At 41.7% G+C, this 13,351-nt stretch overlaps 1 protein-coding gene across 7 annotated transcripts in view; it reads right to left on the reverse strand.

Moving 5' to 3' along the window:
* sec31a (SEC31 homolog A, COPII coat complex component) overlaps nucleotides 1–13,351 on the reverse strand; it is a 103,956-nt gene that overhangs the window by 19,963 nt on the left and 70,642 nt on the right. For 6 of the 7 annotated variants that reach the window (XM_060908300.1, XM_060908298.1, XM_060908297.1 and 3 more), the window contains 2 exons: nucleotides 5,617–5,808; nucleotides 5,010–5,105 (listed from right to left, as the gene is read on the reverse strand). In XM_060908300.1, coding sequence (XP_060764283.1) covers nucleotides 5,010–5,105; nucleotides 5,617–5,808 — 288 coding nt within the window. The remainder of the gene's footprint in view (nucleotides 1–5,009; nucleotides 5,106–5,616; nucleotides 5,809–13,351) is intronic. The other variant, XM_060908299.1, reaches the window with a different exon arrangement.

Below are 13,351 nucleotides of genomic sequence, written 5' to 3' on the forward strand. Positions count from 1 at the left end.
CCTTGGCCAGGGATACGGCCTTGGCGGATCCGTTACGTCAACTCTGTGACTTTTCCGGCAACTGGCAGTCCTGTAGGTCAACTCGGCTGTAGCTCTGGTAGACGACAGTGCGGTTTTGTCAACTCTGCAACTGTTCTGGCAAACGCAACAGGTATTTCCTGCAACTGTCTCAGCACTACTGTCCAGTCAAATTCCAGGAAGTACTTGCCAAGGGACACCATTTTGTGCCATTCGTGTCGACACGCTTTTATGAGAGGAGTTTATCAAGAGAGAACACTACTGCGTTCAAGGAAACCAACGCGCCACGATCTATGGCAGTGGTGGAAAATAGGCAAAGTCCATATGATTATGTTCTAGCATCCAGGATATCGAATACAAAAGTTCACGTGTCGTCAAGAGGACGACACGCGAAGAGAGGGACGAAACTAACTGACGAACTGGCTTATTTTCTTTTATCCATATGTATTGTATGATGTCCGTATCGGGCTTGAAGCGTTGTTGGTTTCATTTATTATGGCTTGCTGCTGTTTATAGTATTTTTTTTTTTTAAATGTTGAAACATTTTCATGATTTTTTAAGCCATTTTTGGCCTACAGCATTTCTTTACATGCGCCTCAGACTTTTGCACAGTCCTGTACCTCAGCACATCATCTGTTCTACAGTTTGCTTTAAAGGAGAACTGAAGTCATTTTTAAACCTGCTTTAAGTTCTTAAAGGGGTACCAAATATAATATATACAGTTGCTGATGTGACAAAGTAACGTATTCTTAAGTATTCTATCAAATTTATATACTAGAAAACAACGAAATATCTTGATAATTGTAAATATAATACTTTATACGCTAAACCACACAAGAGTCGCCATTTTTAAAAGACCGTGACGTCAGCGCTACCCACTGCACTAGCGGAACTCTCCGAAATAGAGGAGAGAAGCGTGTAATCATGGCGTCGGGCGCATCAAGTGAAAGCGACAGCTCTGTCGAATCATACGAAGAGATCCCGCAAGACACACTGCAAGCAGGCTATGGCTTAGAAGGGTACCAGTTTGAACCTAGGAGAGGTACTATGTAGTGGAAGTTCATTATGTCTAACTATTAAAGCCATTTTAAGTTCGTTTCTTAAGACAAGGATTTTTTAAGATGTTACCTTGTTGACAGTTTCGGCGAGAATCTTCCGCCTTCTTCAAAACAGTCACCAGATGTCGAGTGGTGACGTGCCTTATCAGCTGATGTTACGCTACGGAGGCGTCAACGTCCCGCCCAATCTGACAGGTAGTTTACGCCTCCTGCTGTCAGGTCGCTCCCCCAGGACACATCTGGTGACTGTTTTGAAGAAGGCGGAAGATTCTCGCCGAAACTGTCGACAAGGTAACATCTTAAAAAATCCTTGTCTTAAGAAACGAACTTAAAATAGCTAGGAGAGGTACTCTCGACTCCGGTGATGAAATAAGAGAAGAAAGCTCGGATGATGGCGAGGATGAGACTGATGCTGACCATGGGCATGGCGAGCGTGGGGCAGAGCGTCTGCGTGCAGGTGACACGGCGTGGTGCTCGTGCGGAAAATGTAACGTGGAGTTGCTCACGAGTCCAGCAGAATTTATTTGCTGCAATGAGATAGGCGCCACCCGTGGACTTGCGAAATCGTCGCAAGAGGCAGAAACAGGTATTTCACACGTGCTATTCCCAACCTCAATGAGCCAACACAACTGGGCACATACATACGTCATGAGTGTTACGCAGAGAAAATGAACGTGCATTCTGATTGGATAAAATTAATATCATGGCAGGCTGTTCAAACTGCGGAAATAGTTTGCTCGAGCTACTTTCAAAACGCTATAACTTTCCAACCTTAGAACAAAAAAAAAAAAAAACCTTTTGTAAGTCTTGAATAAGGTTCTTTAATGTGTGTTTTATTGTTATATTTACTCTATATATTGCCCTCTGTTCCCCTTTAATTAACGTGTTATTCAGTTACGTTTTCGGTTTTATTAACCTTATATCGTGACTCGTATTGGCATATTATATTACATTACACTTATCGGCCTTTAGCCATGTTGAATGTAGTTCGTATGGTCCACGGCAGGCGTCGCTTATCCACGCGATCTTCACGAGACTCCAAACGTGAAGTGTCAGCGCCGCCATTTTGAAAAAAAAAAATATGCTTACACAGCGGCCAGATCGCAGTGTCATTCCAATTTAGATTCATTTCGAGATTTACCAGCTTCATCAGTGATGGAGATTATTCCATACGACTTCGAACCAACGTAGAGAAGAGTTGGAAAGACGACAGGATAAGGACGAGTCCGTCACGCTGGTATTTACGTCATTATTGTCGCACAATTAAAACGTGCCAGATCAGGCGGCTGGTGGGTTTTCAAAATAATAAATACATGCATGCATTTTTGTGATAAATACTGTACATATTATACTGAGCGCATTTCCCACATAATCCTCACTAAGGTTTCGGACAGCACGACAAAATGACGTCCACACTATATAGTAAGTAGGGAGCGATTTCGGACACAGGGAAAACTTCCGGCTTGATTACGTCAGCATCTTTTGACAACGTTGGCAGATGTTGGTCACTTGGATTTCCGCTGTACGTTTTACTTCTGTCCTACGATGTCTCAACGAATCTTGTTTACGGCCATTGCTTTGACATATGGACTGATATGTTACATAGCATATTTCAAACACTCATAACTTGCTATAGCAGTGACAAAATAGCTGTCAAAAATGCATGCCGATATTTAATAAAATGAGAAATAGAATTTTGATGATAAAAAAAAATTGCCTTCAGATCTCCTTTAATTACCACAAGGTACATGGGGTGGGGATACAGGAGGAGGGAGAGAGAGAGAGGGAAAAAAAAAAAAAAAACCCAGAATGGATTGAAAACCCTTGGGACGAGTCGTGTATGAATTGCTGCTTAAGATATTCATGGCCTAATGTGAGGACAGAGAAGTGAAATCAACATGCAGTGGACAGAGTAATCTTTGCAAAAAGATCAGAAGAGCTCTTGATCAGCGGCTGCTCCTGGCACAGCGTGAAAACCGATGAAATCAAAAGCACAAATACGTACAGACGTTACGGGAAACAAGACGGACATGCAAGCCTCGTGATGGATTTAAGCATGAGCGTGGCATGATGGACAGTGGGACATGGTGCATCCTACTGAGAGCTGAGGGGATATGGGGCTGGGCTTGGGCGTGGCGAGGAGACAGTGCTGTGATTTACTGTGGCAGATTTTGGGTGAGGGTATCTAGATGTAGTAAATCTGAGTCAGTATTGAGGTCATCACAAAGAAAAAAAAAAAAACAAAAAAAACAGGAGAGTTCAGTTTGTTAATGACTTTCCGAAATGCACTTAAATAGCAAACAAGAACAAAAAGAGAAGGATTCTTGTTTAACTAATTCGCAAATTAGTGGCTGCTATTTAGGATCTACAAAGTAAAGGTGCTTTCACACTTGTCATTTTTCTCCTTTTTCAAAAGCGCCACATTACCGGAAGTCCAAGAGGGCGTAATTAGCCATGCTGTCTGGATGGGAAGGATGGCGTTACTCTCTCCCATGTCAATCAGAGCGATACGAAACAATCGTGAGCATCTGTGAGCTCGCGAAAGAGGACAGCGGTTGCTGCTTTCCACAGAGTATATTCAGCTGCCCTGTTATGCAACATAAGTGGATTTAAGAGTTTTATTCACTCACTCGCTAACGAGACAATTGTTTCCACGAGCGCCACATCGATGCTTGTTTTTCAGCTTGACTGGTCAAGGATAAGCAAAAGCATGTGACAATCTGCTCTATTCTGGCAAGTTTAATTTGTCAACTTTGGAAACTCCTGGGTGAACAAAGGTTCGAGAAAAAGCTCCTATAGGATTAGATGTAAAACTACAGAAACGTATTGCTGCCAAGGGAGAAAAAGAAAAACAGATCAGGATCATGTTCTAACAAGATGTGTCGTTTTTTCCATTTTCGGTTGAGAGTACGCCGTGCGCATTTGGGTTTTTTTGTTTGAATGTTTTGTCCCCCGGTTGTGGCGTAGCTCTGGACCCAGCTTTGGCGGCGGTTCCCTTAAGGCCTTGGTGCGCCGTGGGTGATGCCTTGCGATGGACTGCAGTGACCTCATTGCTCTTTTTCAAAACAACAGGGTTGTCCAGCGCTCAGTGCAGGAGTGCTTTTGTGCTTGGTGCGGTGCTCCGAGTGATGTGCGCCTGGTGGGACTGTGTTAGCGACGCCATTGGAATTACATCCTGACTCTTTTGGTGGACAGCACTTTCCCCTCCCTCTGTATCATGGCTGAAGTGCCCTTAAGCAAGACACCGAACCCCCAACTGCTCCCCAGGTGCTGTAGCACAGCTGCTCACTGCTCTGGATATGTACGTACAGTACGTTCACTGCTTCAGATGGGTTAAATGCAGAGAAGGAATTTCACTGTGCTCAAGCGTGTTCATGTGACAAATAAAGGGTACTTCTTCTTCTTGATGAACAGTATATTGCTATAACAGGAAAAGTTTGTCATAACGTGAAGTTTGTATGTCGTAATAACACGAAAAAACATCACCACAATAATCTTTTCACTTGATATCGAACTGTTTTTCTTTTTCTGGCATGGCAGCGATAAACTGCTGTATAAAATGCAAATACCTTGTGTGAAAGCACCCGAAGATGTTTTTTCTTTATTAGAACAAGTCAAGGTGAGAAATACAAAGCAGGCAGGATATTAAAAACTATATAATCTTCAGTCATTTTAATTTTGCATAACGAAGCTATTTAAAGATTAGTGAACAAGGATGGAAGTAATAGGAAAGTGCTGGAATGTTGGAAGATCACCACACAGCACAGAAGGAAGACCGGTTTAAAACAATTATAATGCACTGCTCTCATCTGCCTTAAACATGTCTCTGGCAAGAACACATCGAGAACACTCCAGTTTCCTGGGAAAAAGAATAACGCTATGTTGTATGTTGTGTTGTGCATGTGTGTGGTGCGGGCACAGCTCCGTCTGTACCTGCAGGTCTTTGGCTGGGGCTAGCGGATGAGGGGCACTGGGCAGAAAGGTTGGGGTTTGGTTACTCCAGGAAGTGACAGTAGAGGCAGCCCTAACCTGAATACAACAGAGACACACACACACACACACTCACACACACTGTGGCTGCCGTCGGATGAGGAGAATGGATAGGATGCAAATGAAATTAAGGAAGGACGACAAAATGATTCGGGGCGGATGCTGTAAATTAAGGACTAATGATGGTTATCTAAAACCCCTCATGGGAGTGAAATTTCACCGTTAAGAAAGAAATTAACCAATTGTACAGGCAATATTGTTTGAGTTTATTAAAAAAAAAAAAAAAGTGCCAGCATGATGGATAGATAGATAAATAAATAAAAAATAGCTTCTGTATGTGAAGTCTACTTTATTATCCTGAATATCCAGTAATTGACCAAGAAGTCTTACTGGTCATGGATCAAGCTTGGACTTGAGTTTTAATCATAAGCAAATTTAAAAAAGAAAAAAATAATAATCAAGTATTTCATCTCGGAATATTTATTTTGGATCCAGCTATTGTGGATGTTTGATAGGAATGTGCGCACGCATGCGTGTGTGTGCTTAGTACCTGCTGGTAATACTGGTGTGTAGGAGCAGCAGGAGTGGGCTGAGGAGGCAGTGGTTGAGTTTGAGGTTGGATTGGTGTGAAGGCTTGTCGAGGCACAGCAGCAGGAGCCGCTGGATGTCTGTTTTGTACAGGTGCTGCTCCGTGCTGACCTAGCGCTCTGCTCAGGCGCTCCCGCAATTGCTGCACTGCAACCTGGGAGGGGGAAAGAAACCATGCATCACTTCAAGGAACCATCCCAGACATCCAGGTGATTTTACATGCGTCTAATAACAGTATATCATCCCTTTCACACGTATTAGTCCGACACTGGTTTCGAGCAAAATTGATGCTTTTGGTTTGGCTTGTTTGCACACTGAACAAAACAAGATCAACTGTGATCTGCTGCTCACTTACATATCATCCCCTCCGCCCCACCCCACCCTCGCTTATATCAGAACACAATCGAAGGAATAGGACACTTATTATGAATGTTGACTTCAGCAAATAATTAACCCTGAAACAAGCAAGGAAAGAGCAGTGTCTCTCTCCCCAGGGATTTCAAACAGCATCCTAGTAAACTGTCACTTTGAAATCGTGTCAAAATCCACCCTGTGCGTTTCGTAAATACATTGTCGGTAAACAGGAAGTCGATGTGGGACAGACCTGAAAATGGTGCACATGGTACACAACCCCAAGCTGAACCTCAGTACCAAATATCAAGCAGTTGTGATTTGTAGTTGCTGAGAAAAGTCTCATCTCATCTCATTATCTCTAGCCGCTTTATCCTGTTCTACAGGGTCGCAGGCAAGCTGGAGCCTATCCCAGCTGACTACGGGCGAAAGGCGGGGTACACCCTGGACAAGTCGCCAGGTCATCACAGGGCTGACACATAGACACAGACAACCATTCACACTCTCATTCACACCTACGGTCAATTTAGAGTCACCAGTTAACCTAACCTGCATGTCTTTGGACTGTGGGGGAAACCGGAGCACCCGGAGGAAACCCACGCGGACACGGGGAGAACATGCAAACTCCGCACAGAAAGGCCCTCGCCAGCCACGGGGCTCGAACCCGGACCTTCTTGCTGTGAGGCGACAGCGCTAACCACTACACCACCGTGCTGCCCGCTGAGAAAAGTGTTACGAAAATTTTGTAAATTCACGCTATATATGTTTCGTAAATACATTCAGTCGGTAAACAGGAAGTTGATGTGGGACAGTCCTGAAAACAGTACACACAGTATAGAACCCCAAGGTGAAGTTTGATACCAAGTGGCTATAATTTGTGGTTGCTGAGAAAAAGGGTGTTTCGGCTAGACGGACAGAGCGGGGGTGGTATAATTTTTAAAAATAAATAAATAAATAAATAAATAGTTAACAGAGAGGCTGAAACACACAACTCTTTCATTCATTGGTCAGAAATACAGCGAGACGAAAACAATCGCCCAAACAACCCAAGCGTTTTGAACAATGAGCTATTGTCATTTGCTTACAATGCTGTGTGTAACCATGCAGCTTTTATTTTCCCTTTTTGTTTGCTGGGGTGACCCTAATATCCAGAATACATCACGACATTTCTGCAGAATTACAGCTCTGTCCTTTGGCTCACTTTTGCAGCACACGTCGAGTTCAGATTGCTTCAGGGTTGAATCGCTTTCTCACTGCGATCGAACCATGCTCGGGTTCATTTGGTACCAGATCAAGACCACCTCCCTCAAATGCTCTCAAACGGTTTGATCAATGTTTGTGTGTCAATGTGTTCTTACCCGCCTAAACAAATCACCATGAGGGGGGAAAGCACACCAGGGTTTGAGTCAAAACGGACTAAACGCCACATATATGAAAGCACCCTAATCGAACTAAATCAGATCTTGATGTCCCAATACTCATTTGAGAAGCTTCACAATACTAAGACATCCAGTCACAAGGACTTCATACTATTTGACAGCAGAGTAGAACATTTGACGATAGACCTCATGAACATTCATAGTTGCTAAACAAAATATCTTTCACACACACAGTAAAACAATCAAGTGTTCTTCTGTACAATCTACAACCCCAATTCCAAAAACATTGGGACGCTGTGTAAACTGTACACAAGACAGAATGCGATAATTTGCAAATCATGGAAACCCTATATTTTTCATTGAAAATGGTACACAAACAACGTATCAAATCAGAAAAAATTATTGGTTTTTTTTGAAAAACACATGCTCATTTTGAATTAGAGGTCAACAACACGTTTCAAAAAAGTTAGAACAGGGGCATGTTTACCACCATCACCTCTACTTTTAACAACCCTCTAAGACTACGTTCAGACTGCACCCTGAAACGACCCATATCTGATTTTTTTGCCTATATGCGACCTGTATCCGATTTGTTATTGACAATCTGAACGACACAGATCCGATTTTTTCACATGCGACCCAGGCCGCTTGGATATGTGGTCCTAATTCCGATGCATATCCGTTATTTTCACATGCGACTGCAGTCTGACCGGACAGATCGCATTCATGCGACCTACATGTCATCAACAAGAGACAAACGTCACTATTCTGCGTTGGCTAATCCCGCCTCTTTGGTGGAAAACAACATTTGTACAGTTTTCAGAATTTAAATAGACTTTTATAGAATTGATCAAGCTAATGGTGGATTTGGTAGGGACCTGGATGTTAAATTATCCTGTATTACAAGATAAGATTGTTCTGGAAATTTCCACTAATTTGACACCTTCGGTCTCATTAGTCTGCTGCCCACATTAATCAGATTGTGCGAGTTCCGCCGCCGCCACAAAAACCACATCGCCAGGTCTCACCTCATCTCCATGCTTTACTTGCAAACTTGAAGAGTGCGCTTTTTTTTTGTTTACGTATTACGTACGGTAGATGTGCTTATTACGTGTCAATTTGCGCATGCGGGACACTTTTGGGTCGTTTTCCGTTCATATTGGAGATCGCATACAAGTCTCATATAATTGGTAATGTGAACGGCCTAACAAAAAAATCGGATTTCACAACAAATCGGATATGGATCGTTTCAGGTTGCAGTCTGAACGTAGTGTAAATGTTTGGGAACCGAGATGACCAACTGCTGTCGTTTTGAAAAAGAAATGATGTCCCATTCTTGCTCAACAGTTTGGGGTCTCCTTTGTCATATTTTGCACTTCATCATGCGTCAAACGGAAGACAGGTCTGGACTGCAGGCAGGCCAGTTTAGCACCTGGACTCTTACGATGCAGCCATGCAGTTTTAATATGTACAGAAAGCGGTTTGGCATTGTCTTGCTGAAAGAAGGGCCTTACGTGAAAAAGATTTTGCCTGGATGGCAGCATGTTGCTCTGAAACATATCAGTCAGCATTAATAATGCCTTCCCAGATGTACAAGCTACCTGTTGCCAATTAAGCAAATTATTATTTTTTAAGCATTACACAACTTTTCGGTCATTTGTTGCCCCTGTCCCAGCTTTTCTGAAAACATGCTGACATCAAATTCAAAATGAGCATATATTAAAAAAATAAAAATCAATTTCAACATATGTTGCCTTTGTACTATTTTCAATGAAATAGGGTTTCCAAGACTTGCAAATCTTCACATTCTGTTTTTATTTATGTTTTTCACAGTGTCCCAACTTTTTTTGGTAAGTGGGGTTGTATATGAAGTAGGGCTGTGCGATATATCGAATATACTCGATATATCGCCGAAAATTCTGTGTGCGATACATAAAATTATTATATCGTAACTATCGAGTATTTTATGGTCATCTTCCGACTTGCGTTCCTTTCGTGTTTGTTGTGTTTAAAACATTTCCCGGTGGTTTTCTCCCTGTCCCTCAGGCAGTAACGTGAGAGGCTGCCTAAGGGTAAAGAAAACAATAACGTCACGCACTCGCCAACCAATCCCAGACGACATCTCGGTGCTGAAAGGAACTTCCGGGAAGATTTTCTAGTTTCGGTTGTGTTGCCAGATTGGGTGGTTTTAAGTGCATTTTGGCGGGTTTTGAACATATTTTGGGCTGGAAAACGTCAGCAGTATCTGGCAACACTGCCGGCGGGAAGATTTCCTGGTTCCGGTTTACAGCGCTGACTCAGTTCGTGCAATCGCTGATTTTGCATAGGCTACCATGTAAGCTCTGTCAATTTCGGCGACAAATTAAAAATGGAAGCGGACGAATTGGTTCCTAAAATAACTACTAAGGGGTCAGTCATCCGGCATTTTTTTGGATGTCGCGAGGAGGACGTGGAACAGCAAATGCCAGTTTGTAAAGTGTGCAAAAAAAAACCTGTCATCACGAAAGGCGGCAGCCGGAATTATACACATCTGAGAGGCAGAGCCAGAAAACATTCAGTTCAAAAGTGTGCAAAGAGAAAAATTATGTTTTGCAGATCTCTCTCTTCTCTCCCTCAATCTCTCTCTCTATTGTGAATGTTCCAGTGGTTCTCAGTAGTCAGGTTAATAGCTTGGAGATCTATTTTTTTTAAATAATTTAATGAATGAGCACTTTTCTTATTTAGGCTAAATGTCTTTCTCAGTGTTGAGCTTGCACTTTATTGGTTTGAGTTCTGAGCAGCTCTGTATTATTTTGCCCCTTTGTTGCAATTTTCAAGATTGTTTTTGCAGTCTGTGCGACATCTTTGTTGAATAAAAATAGTCTTAATTCAATTGTGATTAATCACTAACATGAAAATTTAAAATGTGTTGTTGAAAACCACCTGTAAAGTTAACCAAGAATGTTATTTAATCTGCAGGGATTGTAGTGAAAACAGTAAAGAGTAAAAATTAGATTTCATGGGGTCCTTTAGAGGAGATTTAAATATATCGAGATATATATCGTATATCGTGAAATGGAGAAAATGTATCGGGATATTCATTTTTTTCCCCATATCGCACAGCCCTAATATGAAGTAGTTTTTCTAGGATTGCTACTGACCCAAAGAGAGTTTGATGATATGAAAGTGAGCAAGTATTATGCAGTGCGCCGCCTCCATCTTTATTTATTGCTTATTACTTGTTGCACAACTGGGATTAAAGAGCTGTACAGCAAACAAGAGCACGTTTCTATGTATCAGGGGTTTCCAAACCTTTTGAACAAATGGATATTATCGATCTTCCAGAACCCTAAGGCGTTTTGGTGTGGTGTGATACGGACCAAAATGAAGCAGAGCAGCAGTAAATGTGAGCATCATTATCATTTACACACTCGCTGCATTAACTCATGTACAGCCAGAAGATTTCGAAGCAACATCCAGTAAATGGCACCAAACATCCTTGTCGGTCAGGTTTCCAAGCAAAGTGATTTTATGTACATTTATGACTCATCATGATTATGAGCTGCACCTCAAATTGAAAACTCTGATTTTACATTGAAAAGTATTCAAGGCAACATGAACGATTTATAGGAAAACTGGGCAGTATTATTACTTAACAGTCTACAAAAGCGCATAGACAATTTGAGACACAACACGAGCGTGTTTAGTGGGGTTAGATGGACAGGGAAATTAGAAAAAAAAAAATACTTTTTTTTGCACATTGACTCATGCAGGGTTGCTTAATTTTTTTTTTACGCCCCTTTTTTACGCCCACTGGGTTGGGTTGACTGGTAAAGTTATCAATTAGTTAAATTCATACTTAAAAGATAGAAGCTTCTTTGTTACCATGGGAAATTGTTCCTCAACGTCAATGTCCTTGACCTGTGGTGTCCCCCAGGGGTCGATTCTTAGACCATTACTATTCAACAGGGCTTTGAACCGGAATTTTTTTCCTATTGGTTCGTTCCGAACAGAAACGGAATTTTAACGTTTCCGGTTTTGGGTTCCACCATTAAATAGACGTTCCCGAACCGGTTAGAACAAAAAAATTTCGTTCCCGGAACGGTTAATTACGTTCCCTGTCAGCGGTTTAACAAATAGCTATAAAATTATGTCTCTGTCTCATCCAGCTTAAGCCAAATATAGGCTAATTCTATTATAACCTTCATTAAATAAGACAAGAAATAATTCAAAACAATTATTTCAAATGTTGGTGATTTGGATTCTCAGTATGTCTTCCCATCTACACAAACAGAAAAAGTGCCAAAAATGAAAGATAATTCGTTTAGTATGTTACCAAAGGCTAGTCAGGCCCTATAGAGGGCTACCGCATGACGTCACCGCGCCGCGAGATTTTGTTAGGCGCCATATTGGAAGACCAAGTACACATCTATGCAAGTACATACATAAAACAAACTACACCTGAAATGTAGCCAGGGCCGGTTCTGCCCTAATCTGGACCCGGGTGCAACATCGCGCAACCCCCCCCAAAAAAAACCAGTCTAAATCAGGACAACCATCACATAACTATAAACATTTTATATCAACTATTTTAACTAAATGGGCTATAATAAATAAGCCTGCAGGCAGCCACAGCGGGCTGCCTCAGAAAAGTAACCATTTGTCCTACCTTAAAACTCGTTTTGCATTTTCTGCCTCCTTTTTTGTATTTTCGACCCTCCGTTTATTTTCTTTCCTTTTCTGAAAATCCGATTTGTGTCCAGACATTTTGTTCTGCTACCAACGAACTAACTCGTCCGGTCTCGTCTCTCGAGCCCGCGATGATTCCCGTGGGAAGGGCAACAACTGATACATTTTTACAAACAGCCAATAGGGAGGTTGCATCGTTCAGGCTCTTCTTTGCTCAGACACTCAGTAATGCACTTACTCACTAGTAGTCCACCTTCCCGCTCTCTCCATTCAGTCAGCGAACGTCACACAGGAAGTGAACCCCAGCGGGTCATAGAAACTTGCGCAGGAGAAGAATGACTATTTGTAGGCTACAGAAACTTTGAGGAACGAAATAAAAACCGGTATTAACCGGTTACCATTATTTTTAATAAGCGTTTCTGTTCCGGAACATAAAAAATAATAAAGTTTCTGGTTTCGTTTCTGTTCCACGTGAAATAGAAAAAGTTCCCGGTTTTCGTTTTCGTTCCTTGAACCGGTTCAAAGCCCTGCTATTCAACCTTTATATGCTCCCACTTGGGCAAATTATCAATAACAATTCAATTTTGTATCACTGCTATGCAGATGACACCCAAATTTATTTTGCTTTATCACCTAATGATTATGCCCCCCCTGAATGTCTCTACCAGTGTATCGATCAAATCAACAACTGGATGTCACAAAATTTTCTTCAGCTGAACACAGATAAAACAGAAGTAATTCTATTTGGAAAAAAAAGATGAAAGACTCAGGATTACCACTATTCTTGACACAAAAGGGATTAAAACTAAAGAAATGGTTAAAAATCTTGGTGTTTTCATTGACAGGGAGCTAAACTTTGACAGTCACATGAAAGCAATCACTAAAACGGCATTTTATCACCTAAAAAACATTTCCAAACTAAGAGGACTTGTGTCAAAAAATGATCTAGTAGGGTTGATTACTGCAATGGCCTTTTCACAGGCCTGCCAAAAAAGACCATCAAACGACTTCAGCTGGTTCAAAATGCAGCGGCTAGGGTTCTCACACGAACAAAAAGAACAGAGCACATTACTCCAATTTTAAGGTCCCTTCACTGGCTTCCAGTAAGCTACAGAATTGACTTTAAAGCACTGCTGCTGGCGTACAAATCTCTAAATGGTACAGGGCCCAATTACCTCTCTGATATGTTGCAGCGGCCTAACCCAATCAGATCTACCAGATCGCAACAAAAAAAAAAAAATTACTATTAAAACCTGTTAAAACAAAGTGTGGTGAAGCAGCTTTTAGCTACTATGCAGT

The sequence above is a fragment of the Neoarius graeffei genome, chromosome 25 (genome assembly GCF_027579695.1).
Source record: "Neoarius graeffei isolate fNeoGra1 chromosome 25, fNeoGra1.pri, whole genome shotgun sequence".
NCBI classification, from domain to species: domain Eukaryota; kingdom Metazoa; phylum Chordata; class Actinopteri; order Siluriformes; family Ariidae; genus Neoarius; species Neoarius graeffei.